General features: G+C 43.8%; 2 protein-coding genes across 3 annotated transcripts; both read right to left on the reverse strand.

Annotated features, from left to right (window-relative positions):
• Positions 1-4,210: 4,210 nt before the first annotated feature.
• Positions 4,211-6,446, reverse strand: LOC123430167 (4-coumarate--CoA ligase-like 9). Its single transcript, XM_045114063.1, has 2 exons — positions 4,652-6,446; positions 4,211-4,581 (listed from the first exon to the last, which is right to left on the reverse strand). Exons 1-2 carry the CDS (start codon positions 6,295-6,297, stop codon positions 4,350-4,352), a joined length of 1,878 nt encoding a protein of 625 aa, XP_044969998.1. The 5' UTR covers positions 6,298-6,446; the 3' UTR covers positions 4,211-4,349.
• A 3,340-nt stretch (positions 6,447-9,786) lies between these two features.
• On the reverse strand, positions 9,787-12,934 carry LOC123430168. Of its 2 annotated transcripts, none has more exons than XM_045114065.1 (2): positions 12,450-12,881; positions 9,787-12,353 (listed from the first exon to the last, which is right to left on the reverse strand). In XM_045114065.1, the coding sequence occupies exons 1-2, from the start codon at positions 12,803-12,805 to the stop codon at positions 12,215-12,217; spliced, it is 495 nt and encodes a 164-aa protein (XP_044970000.1). In that variant the 5' UTR covers positions 12,806-12,881; the 3' UTR covers positions 9,787-12,214. The 2 variants fall into 2 exon arrangements, 1 of the variants encoding a protein (XP_044970000.1); XR_006622880.1 differs by having other exon boundaries at positions 12,432-12,934.
• Positions 12,935-17,056: the final 4,122 nt, after the last annotated feature.

A 17,056-nucleotide genomic window follows, 5' to 3' on the forward strand; every position in this document is an offset into this window, starting at 1 on the left:
CATGCCAAGTTTCAACCCAATCAGAGAAAGTTTTATACACACTTTTAAAAACAAGATTTGAACGATGCCGCGGGCGCGTGCGAGTATGGTCGGGCTAAGAACGAACAACGACGCGAACCGGCAACTAACAACGGATGCAAGTTTTGAAAACTGGCAGCAACGGGATGTCGATGCAATGCGGATGGTGCGAATGATGCGACAAATAAAATAAGTCACCCGACGAAAACGGAAATAAGGGGGAATGTTCTGGAACGTCGGTTTCGGGCTGTCACAAGTACATGCCATTAATTACTCTCGGGTCCTCTACGACAACCTAAAGATATTTCCTTATGAATATCTCAACATTCCTGCTATGCAAAATATTTGTTGTTTCAATCAATTGCTTCGGGATTTGGATGACTTTTGTCTCACCAAGTTGTTTGTGTTCGAGCATCCTTGGAACCGCGAAATTATTCTGAGCCAAATAGCTCCAAGTAGAGCATGGAATGGATGATAGAGGGAAATCAAATCAAATGCACTTCCATGGATTTCACGTCTCACTTTCATTTTCCTCGCTTCAAGCATGGTGACACGGAAATTCGTGTGCACAACATTGATGTCATCTCTGATGATGAATTTTGGTCTATCATGGATCAAGAAAAGATTCAAGATTATTCTGGTCCTGCAATACCTGAGCACTTGACATTCGAAAGTCAGACATTGTACCATATGTTGTCTTACACCATTTGCCCTTTGGTTGGAGTGAACCCTGAAAAATTCATTTCAGATGTTCCTCGGAATGCTATCTATGTCATCTTTGAGCGATACATATTCGACACAGAAAATATGTTTTCTCGCATCCTTAAGGATTCTGCCCAGTAACCGTTTTTCTTCAATGTCCTCACACCCTGGATTCAAAAATTTATTGATCATGTTATGGGCACGGTCTATATGGCGAAGGCAAGTCACAAAAATTGCATTCCTCAAGTTTGTGATACACTACAAGTTTTGCAAGATTTCACTTCGGGCAAATCGACAACATCAAGCCCTCAAGATTATCACAAGCACTTTGATGGACCAAAGCTTCCTCATCGTGACTGGATGTTTGCACCTCAAACTCCAACGCAGCTTGAAGTCAGCATGTGCATGCAACAACTTCTTCTACAGAACATTTCCGAAGACACACAAGAGAAAGAGCATCTAGCCTCCGAACAGTACGCGATTCATAATCACACTCTGTTGATCCATCTTATCCTGATGAGAACAAGAAGCGCCTCTGGAAGTTGCTTCGAAAGATTTCCACCAAAAAACACCTCTCAAATGTAAATCTCAAAGAGCTTTATGATTACATTCACAAGGGGTTTGAAGTTGATGATTTTCAAGAGCGGAATACTCCACCTTTGTCGGCTCATGCACCTACAACTTATTTACTTCACCTCAAGCATTGAAAGCTGCTAGATGAATCCGGGGCCACCTCACCGACTGTTAAACCAACCGAAGGCAATACTCTGAGCCGAGTCACTCCACTAGCTGATCCGAATCTGCCAGGATCGCCTTCTCAGCCTCATGCTTTATCTCCAGACAGAAAAACTCCTGCGACAGACAAAGCAATTATCGTTCCTCCATTCACGTCCGGAGAAGAAGAATCTTCTGACAGTTCATCTGGCGATGCTTCAAAGTGATCCTCATTTCAAGCCTCCCGCCTCCTGTTATTCGTCACCTTTTTTCCACTTGTTGACAAAAAGGGGAGAATTGCACCGAGTTCTGGTAGATTTTCCTTTTGGTGTTTATTTGGTTGTGTTTTTCTCTCTAGTTTGCAATTTCTTTCATTCGTGTTTCATTTGCTAAGTTGTAAAACTCTCACTAAAATTCTGTGTTGTAATATTAATAACCCCTCCAGATGCACCATATCTCTCGAAGTATCTGTTTTGCGTGTGAAAATATTATCAAAAGTTACAAATGATTGCATTGTTCTATCTTTGCATATTATTCGTCAGTGTGAATCAATTATTCTTGAAGGAACGAAATTTACCTCCTATATATACTCCAAACATGTGCACGAAAATGATTCTCAAATTTATATCCCTGCATACATCTCGGGGGAGTCTATTTCATCTTCAAGAGAAATAACACTTGTTGAGTCTCGATTGATTACCTTTCACTTATCTAAGTTTACTTCCATGCTATGATGCATATCATATTTCAGTCATGTGCTTCCTTTCAGTGCATGGTTTAGTTCTCATTCATTTTTTCCTATTCGCTCAGTGTACTATCTTTTCGGTCGCTCCGCTGCTGGGTTCCGAGAGCTTTAAAGTTTCTGAAAGATGTTTTACAACTCCCATTCACCCCCTTTGGTAGACATACTTCATTTTTACAAGTTTCAAGCTCGAGTGATAGTAGTATACAAGATTATGCCATGAATGATCATAGTTATGAATGCTACTTTTTTGTGAGTTTTCAAACATTTTCTTTTATCATGCCTTAACATTTATTTTGTTTGTGTGTAGGTGTTGCTTATCTTGTTAGCTTGGAGACTCCTAATGGTTCGATTAAACCTTGATTATTAACTTAGCGAGATACTTTTTGCCGTTATGCTACATCACGTGTCCTCTTCAGAGAAATCCAACAACTCCTACGGGAGTAGCAGAAGAATTTCTAGTGTCGTTGACGACGATTCTTCATCTACCAAATCAGGTGCCTTCATAGAAATCCTTTCATTCTTTAATTATTTTCTTGCCTAGTTATGCTATCTTTATTGTTGACACACCAAACATAAAACAAAAAGAAATTATGGATCCTCATTCACTTGGCAATCTTTAAAAAAATCGTAATTACGATAAATCAATAACTAGTGATGAAGAAAATCCTATTGGAATAAGTTCTTTGAAAAATAATGGAGTTGAGTGCGCTTCTTTATCTTTATGAACTTTTTTGAAAATCCTGAATTTAAAAATTGTCATGAAGTGTTAAAAAATAATTTCATAAAATGATTAATGAAAGTCCCTTTAATGAAAAGCATGTTTGCAATGGTATTTGAATGAATTTTATGATTATTGATTGTGCTAATGATATGCAAAGCTATAAGCTTGGGACATATGAGTTTGACTAGCAAAAAAGCCCGTGCGTTGCAACGGAAGAGAAAATAACACACGCTTTGAATGTAATGTATTTTCACATGGCATCACATTTGTGTTGTCGACGATGGCCTCAGTGCTCACACAACGAAAACGCGTTTGAATGTACAATCACTCGGAATAAGATGAGAAATATGTTGTTTCTCCCCACGAGATTTTCCAAAGGTGTGCATGTGTGGTTAACAATGTTTTCTTTCCTCTCAATTTGGTTTTAATTTAATGGATATTTATTGCAATTCGTATGGTCGTCGGAAAGAGAGAGAAAAAAGATCGTGCACTACAGATTAAGTTTGCACCAAACATAATATTTAAGAAGTATTTAACAGCTAAAAATAACATCCTATTTAGATTCTACACATTTTTCAATCAAATTTCATATATAACATGTTGAAATCGGAGTTACGGTTTAAAAGGTATGGATAATTTTGTTTTAGATAAAATATGAATTGATTAACTGAAAAGTCAGGGTTTGTTTGTTAAAACAAAAAAACGTTTCGGCTGATTTAAATAGGGACGACGGGTTGATTACCTGAAACATCAGGGAGTTTTCTGTAAAATGCAAAAAAACGATTCGGCTCTGACTAAAAGATGAACCGCGGGTTGATTATCTAAAACTGTGAGGACTTTTCTGCAAAATGATAGAAAACGGTTCGTTTAACTTAAAGTTGAACTGCGGGTTAATTAACTGAAACTGCGAGGGCTTTCTGTAAAATGACCGACGACGGACGACAGAAGCGTTGCGCGCTTTATTATTAGGGGAGATGAACATGATATTTTAGTCCCCCTACTAATGAAGAAGTTATAGAAAAATATGATTTGGATAAACATTATAATCTTTATTGTTCAAGTAATGAAGATGACACGCTTAATGAAAATATTGCTTTTTATGACGACGCTATGTTCGTAGACCTATTGATATTGATTTTGTTATGCCCACTAGTATTTATTATACTGATCGTGATTGACGGGATAATTATGATACTTTTTTTATCTTGAAAATTTACTTGCCTTCATGATGAACCTATTATTGTTGTTATTTCAAACAGCCGGTAAAAACTAAAGAGATTGCGGGCAACTGATGAAAAGAAAGCAGTCCATTGCCAAAGTGCCAACAAGCATATCCGTATATAATCAAGTGTTGAGATATAAGTGGACACTCCCAATTTTGAAGTAACAAAGATATACTGTAGTTGTTGTGCATGCATGTAGGTTAGAAAGAAGCCGCAAATCCTTATGTTAAGCGGCTGCGGGTTTGATCATGTTGATGAACTCGTCCCTGAGTTGCCTCCGCAGGATCTTGCCGGAAACCGACTTGGGGATGGCGTCCACGAGGTGCAGCATCCGGAGCTTCTTGTACGAGGCCACGCGCGCCGCCACGTACGCCATGATGTCCGCCTCGCTCTCCGCCGCGCCACTCCGCCGCACCACGCACGACACCGGGATCTCACCAGCCTCCTCGTCCGGCAGTCTGCAACACATAGCACACGAGCTCAATGGCATGCGTGCTGTTTCCGAAGCAGAGATCCATGTCTACTCACCCGAAGACGGCTGCATCTTCGACTGAAGGATGGGACAGGAGTATGGCCTCAAGCTCCGCAGGAGCAACCTGAAACCCCTTGTACTTGATGAGCTCCTTGATCCGGTCGACGATGAAGACATCGCCGTCGTCGTCGATGTAGCCGATGTCCCCTGTGTGCAGCCAGCCGTTGGCGTCGATGGTGCGCTCCGTCTCCTCTTTCTTCCTGTAGTAGCCCTGCATCACGCACTGGCTCCGGACGCACAGCTCCCCCGGCGTGTTCTTTGCCAGGGACCGCCCGGTGTCGGGGTCCACGAACTTCACCTCCAGGTTGGGCAGGATGAACCCCACCGAATTCTTCTTCGCGATGTGCCCCTTCTCTGGGTCGTCGCCGGCGTGCGTCAGCGTGATGCAGCTGTGCTCCGTCAGCCCGTACGCCTCCTCCACCTGCACGCCGGGGAACTTCCTCTGGAAGGCCGCCAGGAGGTCCGGCGCCAGCGGCGCCGCGGCGGTCATCACGGACTTGAGGGCCAGCCCGGAGAGGTCGAACTCGTCGGCGATGGGGTTCTTGACCATGGCCAGCATCACCGGCGGCACCACGGGCGCGAACATCACCCGGTGCGCAACCAGCGCGCCCAGGAACGTCCTCAGGTCGAACCGGTCCATCACCACCACCGTGCCCTTGTGCCGCAGAGTCGCGCAGCAGATGCCGGTGATGCCGTAGATGTGGAAGAACGGCATGAGGCCCAGCGTCACCACCTGCCCCAGCAGCTCCGTCCCGACGGCGAACATCGACGAGCAGAGGTTGGACACCAGGTTGCGGTGGCTCAGCATCACGCCTTTGGACACCCCCGTTGTGCCGGACGAGTACGGCAGCGCGCACAGGTCGGACTGCTGCACCGGTTCCAGCGGAACCACCGGCGGGCCGGTGCGATCCGCCGCGGCGAGGAGCTCGTCCCAGCTTATCGCGCCGGCCATGAGCCCCTGTTCACCGATACCGATGACCGGCACGCCCACGTCCTTCACCTTGTCGTAAGCGACCTCGTTGGCGACCACAAGCCTGGCCTCGGAGTCCTCCACCTGTTTCCTGATCTCGGCGGCGAGGGAGCGAGGGTTCACGCCGGAGAAGACCGCCCCGGCGGCCATCACACCGAGGGACACCACGGGGTACACGGCGAGGTTCGGGAGCGCGACCACCACGACGTGGCCCTTCCGGATGCCCACGGATCGCAAAGCCCTGGCGAACCGCGCGACGTCCCGGGCCACCTCGCCGTAGGTGTAGGACCGGCCGCCAGGCGCGGCCTCCACAAGGGCGATCTTGTCGGCGTACGCCTCTGCGCCCGCCAGCACGAATTCCGGCACGGTGACGGCATCCGGCACGGCCACCGGCGGGAACCTGCTCCGAAAGATGTGCTCCTGCTCCCCCTCCTCCTCCATGACGGCGATAGCTGCGTCACCCATGCTGCGCTGCTGGTTGTGAGAGGCTTGGTGGGCGGTGGAGGTGGAGGTGGTGGTGAGTTGGAAGGCTGCGGCTTTTTGTGAATTTGTAGAGACGAGGGGTTTTGATGAGGAGTGGCGAGAGGAAGACGAGGGCATGCTCGTCGCGGTGACACAGTTCTTGTGTGTTGCCAAGACAAGTGGTATGTAGGTAAGGTTTGGTTGAGTCATAGCCTTTTGGCTTACAAAGAGTGTGCCTAGTCCAGTTCATTATCAGCGATGCTGAATGCATACGGAAGCACACAAGAACCTTCACTCTGTATAATATTAGCCCTAGAGTTTGTAAATGCATACGGTGGAGAATGGACGATTTGGCTCCCGGGAGCCATGGAGGCCGAAACTTTTGGAAAATTCGAAACTCAAACAAATTTAGTGCAAAAAAATCTGAAAAAAAATATACAATTAAACAAGGATGCGATCCGTGTGCACTAGAAGAAATAAGGGCTTTCGTCCCAGCTCGAAAAACACATTAGTCCCGGTTCCTTTATGAACCGGGACTAATGTTAGTATTAGTCCCGGTTTGAGCGGCAAAGGCGCCGGTCGGGTATTATTCCCGGTTCAAATGGGACCTTTAGTCCCGGTTCGTGTCTTGAACTGGGACTAAAGGGTTTGGAGGCTTTAGTCCTGGTTCGTGTCTTGAACGGGACTAAAGGGTAGACCTTTAGTCCCGGTTCGTGACACGAACCGGGACTAAAGGTGTTCAGATTTTTTTTCTGTTTTTAAATTCTTGTTTGTAGTTTCTGTTTTAAATTGCTTATATCTTTTAAGATATTTGATGTTTTTGATTGATTCTTTTTGCGTTAGATTCAAAATTTTGTCTAGTTTCTGTTTGTGCCATTAGTTTTCAAATTTGAATGGTTTAAATTTGAATTTGTTTAAATTTGCTTCAAACCCAGTTTTTGAATAACTTGAGTTTACAAATAGTTTTTAATTTAATTCTTTTTGCTCCCACTCATGTGTTAGATTGTTGTCACAGTAAGATTTATTTGGTTATTTTTAGAATAATTTAAATTAGGATTTTAATTAAAGAAATATTGTTTTGCTTATATAGTTGTTTTAGTCATTTAATTGTTGTTTTTTATTATTTTTAGTTAGTTCTTTCTGTAGATTGTAACATGTTGTAGTATTGTGCATGTTTAATGCACACAAAAAATCTACAGTTCAATTAATTTTAAAAAAATGCCTTTGTAGCAGATGGGTTTTCGTCTGAAACCTTGATACTTTGAGTTTTGTAGAAAATAAACAAAAATGATAAATTCTTTAAAAAATAAACAAAAATGATGAAACCTTCAAAAAATAAAATCCTTTGAGATGTTGTTAGGTTTTAGTGTCTAGTCAGTATAGAAATTTTGAGATATAAATTTTGACCGTTTTTGCAAAAAAAGGAAAAAAAAATAAACGGACATAACTTTTGCATACGACGTCCAAAAAAATTAATATATGAAAAAAAACTAGAAAAAATTGGTACTCGATTTCACCCGGGCTAGCCCGATGAAGTTTTCTCACATGCTCAAAATTCCAAATGGAAAAAAAGTTTTTTCAAAAAGAAGTTTTTTTCAAAAGAAAGAAAAAAAATTATTTAAAAATATTAGGTTGTTTTCATTGAAATTCACTATTATTGTTACTTATTAAGTTTATTTTAATAATTGTTTGTAATTCAAAAAATTAAATCATGTGACATGACATCAAGACCCAAGTTGTTTAGGATTGATAGCTTACTATTGTGAGGAAAACAACAAGTGCACACTTGACAACTAGGGGCGATAGAACCAGAAAGTTAAGCGTGCTCGGGCTGAAGCAGTGAAAAGATGGGTGATCTTGGAATAAAACATAAAAAATATTCAAAAATAAAATTTGATTTTTTTTACAAAACTACCTTTTTGTGTCAAACAAACAAAATAAACAGACGGATCCTTTAGTCCCGGTTCGTAAGTAGAACCAAGACTAAAGGTACTCCCTCCGAGGCGCCCATGTGAAGCACCTTTGGTCCCGGTTTGGAACAGGATCGGGACTAAAGGTTAGGCCTTTAGTCCCGTCTCTTTGGTCCCGGTTGGTGAACCGGGACTAAAGCCCCTTACGGACCGGGACTATAGGCCGTGTCCCCACTAGTGGTGTATGTAAAATTTCAGGTCGAAATACTTTGAAACGCAACCTGTACAAAAAAGATAAATTCATTGCGTGAAATGATGAATGGTAACATGTGTTAAAAAGTTCCAGATTTATCTTTTTTGTACAGCCCTCATTTCAACGTATTTTGTTCTGAAAATTAACACACTTATATATTATACCTTCAGCTATCTATATATTTTTTTCAGATTTTTTTTAAAATATTAAAATATGAATTTTCACGAAATTTAAAGTTTGAATTTAAAGGCCACCATGGAGCTCGCAAGCCAAAAGCAATTTCCGCATACGGTGTGTATATAAACCATATACTACCCCCTCTGTCCCACACTAAATTAGTACTCCCTCTGTCCATAATTGTCTTAACTTTATACTAGCTCTAGTATAAAGTTATACTAATCTCAAGACATTTATTTTGGCACAGAGGAAGTATAAATTTTATACTAAACCAACGACATTTATTTTACGACGGAGGGATTACATTATACTCCTAGAAGTTCTATTTTTATTTTTAAATTCCTTGAAGTTTATTGATCTTCAAGAATTCTTATTTGGATGTCTGAATTGAAGTGCATGAAATGGATTTGGTATTCCCTGGCAGCAATTCGATTGTTGGTTTGGACAAGAAATTCCCACTAGCGCTCGCTTAAAAAGGTATCCTGCTTGGAGATAAAAAGCTAAATTTGGCCTCGTATTCGCTTGCAAAAGTGTCCTTGCACAATATGAAGTCCTCCCACTTCCATTTTCACCCAATTGCTCTCTTCGAGCAGAACATGTAAAAGGGATAAAGAGAGACTAGTGGCGTGAAGGCGCGGCGTGCCCCCATCGTCGGTTTAGTTATGATTTGACCGACTATTGTTTTTGTGAGAGCACCAATCAATGTAGCATAGAAGTTCATTTCTATTATAAAATATCAAAAGGAAGAGAAATTTGTTGTTGTTGTTCACTGAAAAGTATGTCTCCGAGAGTTATGTCGAGGGCCTCAAAATGGTGGCGGTCTACCCTTGCAGCACCATCCCAAAAGTAGCAGGCAAAATTGCATGAGCAAAGCCCAAGTATCCTAAGATCAAATGCTATAATCCAGTACCATAATTACCTTGTACTATATGATTACCTTGTACTATTTGTTATAGATCATATGTATAAATTGGTTATTGTGGCTATCTTGAATAGAAGTGGTCACCCAACTCGCAGGCATTGTACTTGTAGCCTCTAAAATTGTTTTAGTTATGTAGACGGAACTTACTATTTAGTATTTACCTTGATCAGTCTAAACGTGAGAGAATGTAACCTTTACTCCAATAAATAAAATTATACAGTAATTAAATGTTGACAGGTAAAAAAAACATCTAAACCTAAAGTGTCATGAATAACCATCACCTGCATTTTCAATTAACAGAGCAACCTGCACGACTTACCCATGCAGTATACACAGCATACATTATCTTTTCTGGTTCAGTTCAAACACTTGCCAATCTATACCAGGAGTATCTTTCTATTGCTTAAAAGTTAGCCAGAAAAACAACACACATAGCAGAGAAAAATATTCTTTTATTTTTGCGAGAAGTTTGAGGAAAAAATCATTACATGGTTTTAGAATTTACAAAATTGGTAAGAATCGTGCTGGCAATACAGCCACCATATTAGCAGTTCGATGAATCTTCACAAATTCAGTTATATCCGAAGAGTCCCTAGTTTCCAGATCACAATTACGAAGTCGAGATCTATTGTGCATTGCATTCTTCAAAGTAGAAATAACAGCCAATAATGATGGGAGGATCACAACTATTGTGAGTGCTTTTAGGTCTTGAAGTCAGGCAATAATTTTAAGTTCTTCAGCCTCAAGTCACAACATCAGAGAAGAACATACAGATAATATGATAGACCCATCCAGATTACAACAGCCGCACCAGTGCTACCTTTCTCAGTATTATCATCATAACCTGCATACAATACAATTTATTTTCTGCATATATGCACCAGAGTATGAAATAGCTATATATAAATCAATTCGATAGGTTAACTCACAAGAATTGATAGAATTCTTTGGAAAATATTCCGGGATGTTCTAGTGAGCAACAAATGCAGTAAACTCTTTTAAAACAAATAGCGAAGTACATTTGCATAATATCTCTTTCGGTGAATCAAGTGGATCAGACTAAAAGAGACATCTTTTGAAACAAATAGCAAAGTACATTTGCATAATATCTCTTTCGGTGAATCAAATGGATCAGACAAAAAGAGGCATCTTTTGAAACAAATAGTGAAGTACATTTGCATAATATCTCTTTGGGTGAACCAAGTGGATCAGACAAAAAGAAACATAATTAGGAATGAAAACAATCATGAGCAGTGTGGTGAAGAAACAATGTATATGAAAGCGATCGAATTGAACATTGCCTTGACTGGTTGAATGAGCTTCCAGTATAGAGCGAAGTGCAACACTATTAAAAGAAAATCATCAAATACGTTTTTAGGGAGAACACGAATATAATTAAGGTGAGCTATTGAGAATTTCGAAAACTTCTTTGGAAACTAAAAAAAAAAGAGAAACCAACAATGTCAAATTAGGCCAGCACTGGATAATACCCAGGCTAAACCGAAACATGGACGTAATAGGAGATGAATTTATCAGGAATATAGATATTCATAGTAAGAAGGGGAACCTTGGCGCAGTGGTAAAACTACTACCTCATAAGCCTAATTTTTTCACTTTCAGATTTAAAACACAACATACTTTATCTTTTTTTAAATATAATTTACAACCTTTCCGGGCTACCTTGTAGATACATTAGCCAACACATGAACGATTTTTTACAAAGTAAACTTCAAAATCAAGAAAGCGACACAAAGCACATGAGTAAAGTTACTCCAGTTTCTCATAAGCGTCATGTTTAGAGCAAATGATCTATCTATATAAAAGGAAGTCATCATCTTTGAAACTTCATAAACTCGTAGCATTTGGAAGGAATGTAAAATCATAACAGCCAATTATTTCCATGCATACAAAATGAGGAGAAAATAAATACATTATCTATATAAAAGGAAGTCATCATCTTTGAAAGTTCATAAACTCGTAGCATCTGCAAGGAATGTAAAATCATAAGAGCCAATTATTTCCATGCATACAAAATGAGGAGAAAATAAATACATTATCTATATAAAAGGAAGTCATCATCTTTGAAACTTCATAAACTCCCAGCATCTCGAAGGAATGTAAAATCATAACAGCCAATTATTTCCATGCATACAAAATGAGGAGAAAATAAATCCATTATTTGGCTTAACACCAAAATATTGTACCAAACACACTTCTGAAGTTTTGAAAATGGGAACACGTCCAAAACGTGGAAGTTTTATGGTTGTGGAGCAAGTGATACAGATATAGTTCTCGAGTGAAATAAAATCTCCATGGGTGATGAAATCCACTACTTAGTACTCCCTCTGTCATAAAATAAGTGCCGCAAATTTAACACTAAATTAGTACAAATTTTGTACTAAGGCCGCGACACTTATTTTTGGAACGGACAGTGTATTTTTCTCTAGCCTTCAATACCAAAACAGTCAATAGTAGACTAATCCTTCCTCAAACTTTATATGTTTAAAATCTGGACATTCTATTGAACGTCATTGATCCCTCTAGAGTACCACCCTGTAAAATTACACATGTGTCAAAAACAGTGCCTCGTCATGCCATATTAATGGCTCAAACCAACACTGTACAACTTACTTTGCGGTAACCATGAGGATAAAATAAGTTCATGACATTAAAAATGTAATTAGTCTGACTCTTATGAAGCTACGAAGTACAAACCACCAACAGTTTACACGGGTCCTAGTTTTTGAAGTCCAAAAGGATTCCATAAAGCTACAATGCAGCACCACCTATAAACGATACCGTATACATATTTAGCACTAAAACTGAAATTAACTAAAAAGTTGTAGTGAGCATGGCTAAATAAATTTATGACATGAGGCCTGGGCGCACCATACTTTGGTAGTGTTGTTGTTGCCGCCGGCTGCAAAATAGAGACCAGATGGAGAGCTTCTGGCAGGTAATTGTTGGCTTGCTTCTACCAGCATTGTAGCTACTGCGGTGCTGCCTAACACGTGAAAAAAGTTATGGAGTCAGTGAGGAAGGAGGGAAGAAAAATAACAAAGAAATTGAGCAAAGGACGTACCTAGCAGAGAGGCCCTACCTAACGCCATAAGGAACACAGAGAAGATCCCAACACACGAACACGACCAAGGAGACGGGCCCATGTAACGCCACGCGATCAAGAGAACCAGCGATGCACTTTGCCGACACGGGCTTCCAGCGCTCTCCTCCTCGCGGCGACGCGGCTGAAAGACGAATCCTGACACATGCTGTTGTCGCACACGATCTCCAGATCGAGGTGCTCGCCAACATCAGCTCCTTCTCCACACTAATCGGTTGGCTCTCCGATGTCCTTGAGGTGACGGCGAGAACGATGACCTCAAATAGGGGGAGGAGGGGCGTCCAGCGAGCAAGATGTGTAGCTGGGAGGAAAGGCGAGGAGGGCGCCGCCTCCATTGGGAAGAGGGAGGAAGAGGGGTGGGAGGAGAGACCGAGAGAGATAGAGAGAGGGACGGTGCGTAAATGAGGTGCAGATACGTGCAGCGGCTGGAAATATCTAGCGTAAGGCGGTGCGACTGGAAATCACGCTGAACCAAATCGAGAGAAAACCGGTTTGGCGGTAAACCACAAGAAAAATCAGTTACACGTGTCAGCCAGGTAAAACCAATCACGCAACACTTCAAACGCACGGGAGGAGCCCCTCCTTAGTAGCTTTAATATAGTGTATTATTATGGGTGGAATTGATGGATACTGTATTCAGTCTTACCAACGAGTATAAATAAAAGTATAGATCTGAAAGACAAGAAGCCTTTTCTAAAGATAAGGTAAAAGATAAATTATAAATTCTAGACTACCAAATACATGTGTACTAAATATATCTCTAATATCCCCTGCAGTCGTGACGGTAGCGTTGCGAACAACAAAAACGTCGTGAACGATCAGACTAGAGAGAATAACAGCCGACGGGTTGACATCCCCTGCAGTCGTAGCAGGAGCGTTAGGGACAGTGTCGCGTCACGGACACGTGAACTGTAGAGGAAGCCGATGAGTTGCTCAAGCGACGTGATAGCCCTTTGTACCGTTGTGGAGGTGGCCGAGAGCGTCGGTGGTGTAGCCATGGACGAGTTAGCCGTGGTCGATATCGAGTGTGGGTGGTCGGGGTCAAGTTAGTCGACGTGGAGTTAGTCATGGTGCTGTGGTGTCCAAGTAGCGGTGCGTCGGAAAGAAGACGTTGTTGACGGGAACCTGCACAACTTGTACGCTAGGTCGAGGGGGCTAGCAAAGAAGGAGTGGACGACGGTTGTGGCGCAAATCGGTGAGGGCCGATGTCACTCATTGTGGTCGAAGAAGATGACGGCGACGCTGGCGATGAGCTGGTGTTGGACGAAGATGAAGGGGGTGGACTGGTGGCACAGCTTGGGTGAGCGTGCGATAGTGGCGCCGAGGAAGCAGAGCAACAACGGCGACCTAAGAAGGTAGCGGTGGCGGCTAGGTTAGGAGTGCGGCGGCGATGCTCGAAGTAGGCGAGGAGAACCCAACAACGTGACGAAGACCAGGTGGACGGTGGCGTTCCCGTACCAAAGGAGGCGGCGCGGCGCATAGCACGTAGAGTCGACGCATGGGGACAACAAAGTGGACCGTGGGGCGCAACGCTACGGACCGAAGGAGGGACGTAATGACAATAGGTGGCGACATCAGGAATCCCTCAAGGCGACGGCATGGACAACATGTCATGGCGCTACATCCCGAATGGGCAGCAACATGCGACAACGGCGGGAAGACTTCGGTGCGACGGCGTGGACCGTATGCCGCGGCGCTACGTCCCGAAGGGGCGGCGCGGTGGTAGAATGCAGGTTGGTGTAGCCACGGGAACAGCCTCGGGCGGCAGCGAGGACTGTGTGTCGCGGCACTGTGACCCGAAGGGGTGACGCAAAGGCAATACGCCAGTCGGTGCACCTGCAGGGAGAACCACGGGGCGACAGTGTTGGGGAACGTAGCATAAATTCAAAAAAATTCCTATGCATGTTCAGATCTTCCTATGGAGAGACCAGCAACGAGAGAGGGGTAAGAGCGTCTTCGTACCTTTGAAGATCGCTAAGAGGAAGCGTTGCTAGAACGCGGTTGATGGAGTCGTACTCGCAGCGAGTCCGATCTAGTGCCGAACAACGGCACCTCCGCGTTCAACACACGAACAGCCCGGTGACGTCTCCTGCACCTTGATCCAACAAGGAGGAGGGAGAGGTTGGGGAAGAAGACCAACAACACGACGGCGTGGTGTTGGTGGAGAGACGAGGTCTCCCGGCAGGGCTTCGCCAAGCGCCGGCAGAGAGGAGGAGGAAGAAGTGCAGGGCTGCGTCGAGGGAGAGGGAAAACCGTGTCCTCCAAAGGCCTAAAGTGCCCACTATATATAGGGGAAGGGGAGAGGGGGTGCCACCCCTAGGGTTCCCACCTTAGGGGGTGCGGCAGCCCTCCCAGATGGGGGGAGTGGCGGCCAGGGCAAGGAGGAGGGGTGGCGCACCCCTCTGGTGGGCCTAAGGCCCACCTTAGTTAGGGTTCCCCCCTTTCCCCTTTTTTCTGGTGCACATGGGCTGGGTGGGGGGCGCACCAGCCCACTTAGGGGCTGGTTCCCTTCCCCACTTAGCCCATCTAGCCTCCCGGGGTCGTCACCCCCCTTCGGTGGTCCCCCGGGACCACCTCCGGTGGTCCCGGTGGTCCCGGTACGTTACCGGTGATGCCCGAAACACTTCCGGTGTCCGAAACCATCCGTCCTATATATCAATCTTTACCTCCGGACCATTCCGGAGCTCCTCGTGACATCCGGGATCTCATCCGGGACTCCGAACAACTTTCGGTAATCTCGTATAACAATTCCCTATAACCCCACCGTCATCGAACCTTAAGTGTGTAGACCCTACGGGTTCGGGAGACAGGCAGACATGACCGAGACACCTCTCTGGCCAATAACCATTAGCGGGGTCTGGATACCCATGGTGGCTCCCACTAGCTCCACGATGATCTCATCGGATGAACCACGATGTCAAGGATTCAATCAATCCCGTATACAATTCCCTTTGTCTGTCGGTGTAGAACTTGCCCGAGATTCGATCGTCGGTATACCTATACCTTGTTCAATCTCGTTACCGGTAAGTCTCTTTACTCGTTCCGTAGCACGTCATCGTGTGACTAACTCCTTAGTCACATTGAGCTCATGATGATGTTCTACCGAGTGGGCCCAGGGATACCTCTCCGTCACACGGAGTGACAAATCCCGATCTCGATTCGTGCCAACCCAACAGACACTTTCGGAGGTACCCGTAGTGCACCTTTATAGTCACCCAGTTACGTTGTGACGTTTGATACACCCAAAGCACTCCTACGGTATCCGGGAGTTGCACAATCTCACGGTCGAAGGAAAAGATGCTTGACATTAGAAAAGCATTAGCATACGAACAATACGATCTAGTGCTAGGCTTAGGATTGGGTCTTGTCCACCACATCATTCTCCCAATGATGTGATCCCGTTATCAATGACATCCAATGTCCATGATCAGGAAACCATGATCATCTATTGACTAACGAGCTAGCCAACTAGAGGCTTGCTAGGGACACATTGTGATCTATTCATTCACACATGTATTACTGTTTCCTGTTAATACAATTATAGCATGAACGATAGACGATTATCATGAACAAGGAAATATGATAATAACCATTTTATTATTGCCTCTAGGGCATATTTCCAACAGTCTCCCACTTGCACTAGAGTCAATAATCTAGTTACATTGTGATGTATCGAACGCCCATAGCATTATGGTGCTGATCATGTTTTGCTCGTGGAAGAGGTTTAGTCAACGGGTCTGCAATATTCAGATCCGTGTGTACTTTACAAATATCTATCGCTCCACTCTGGACATGGTCCTGGATGGAGTTGTAGCGGCGCTTGATGTGCTTCGTCTTCCGGTGAAACCTGGGCTCCTTGGCTATGGCAATGGCTCCAGTGTTATCACAGAAGAGTGTCATAGGACCCGACGCGCTTGGAACCACTCCAAGGTCGGTGATGAGCTCCTTCATCAAAATTCCTTCATGAGTCGCTTCTGAAGCAGCTATGTACTCCGCTTCACATGTAGATGCTGCCACGACTTCTTGCTTGCTGCTGCACCAGCTCACTGCCCCACCATTCAACACATATACGTATCCGGTTTGTGACTTAGAGTCATCCGGATCTGTATCGAAGCTAGCATCGACGTAACCCTTTACGACGAGCTCTTCGTCACCTCCATAAACGAGAAACATTTCCTTAGTCCTTTTCAGGTACTTAAGGATATTCTTGACCGCTGTCCAGTGTTCCGCACCGGGATTACTTTGGTACCTCCCTACCAAGCTTATCGCAAGGTTTATATCAGGTATGGTACACAGCATGGCATACATTAGAGAGCCCACGGCTGAAGCGTAGGGGAGAGAACCCATCTTCTCTCTATCTGCTGCCGTGGTCGGCGACTGAGTCTTACTCAATCTCATACCTTGCAAAACTGGCAAGAACCCTTTCTTTGAGTTTTCCATATTGAACTTCTTCAATATCTTGTCAAGGTATGTACTTTGCGAAAGACCTATGAGGCGTCTCGATCTATCTCTATAGATCTTGATGCCTAATATGTATGCAGCTTCTCCAAGGTCCTTCATTGAAAAACTCTTGTTCAAATAGGCCT

This window comes from Hordeum vulgare, chromosome 2H (genome assembly GCF_904849725.1).
Source record: "Hordeum vulgare subsp. vulgare chromosome 2H, MorexV3_pseudomolecules_assembly, whole genome shotgun sequence".
Lineage (NCBI taxonomy): Eukaryota > Viridiplantae > Streptophyta > Magnoliopsida > Poales > Poaceae > Hordeum > Hordeum vulgare.

What these genes read in the sequence shown, in the direction of transcription:
- LOC123430167 (XM_045114063.1), bottom strand. Translation starts at nt 6,297, where the DNA reads ATGACTCAACCAAACCTTACCTACATACCACTTGTCTTGGCAACACAC. An exon ending in GAAGATGCAGCCGTCTTCGG is followed by an intron (nt 4,582 to 4,651) that starts GTGAGTAGACAT and finishes TATGTGTTGCAG; the next exon opens with ACTGCCGGACGAGGAGGCTG.
- LOC123430168 (XM_045114065.1), bottom strand. Translation starts at nt 12,805, where the DNA reads ATGGAGGCGGCGCCCTCCTCGCCTTTCCTCCCAGCTACACATCTTGCT. An exon ending in TGTGTTCCTTATGGCGTTAG is followed by an intron (nt 12,354 to 12,449) that starts GTAGGGCCTCTC and finishes TTCACGTGTTAG; the next exon opens with GCAGCACCGCAGTAGCTACA.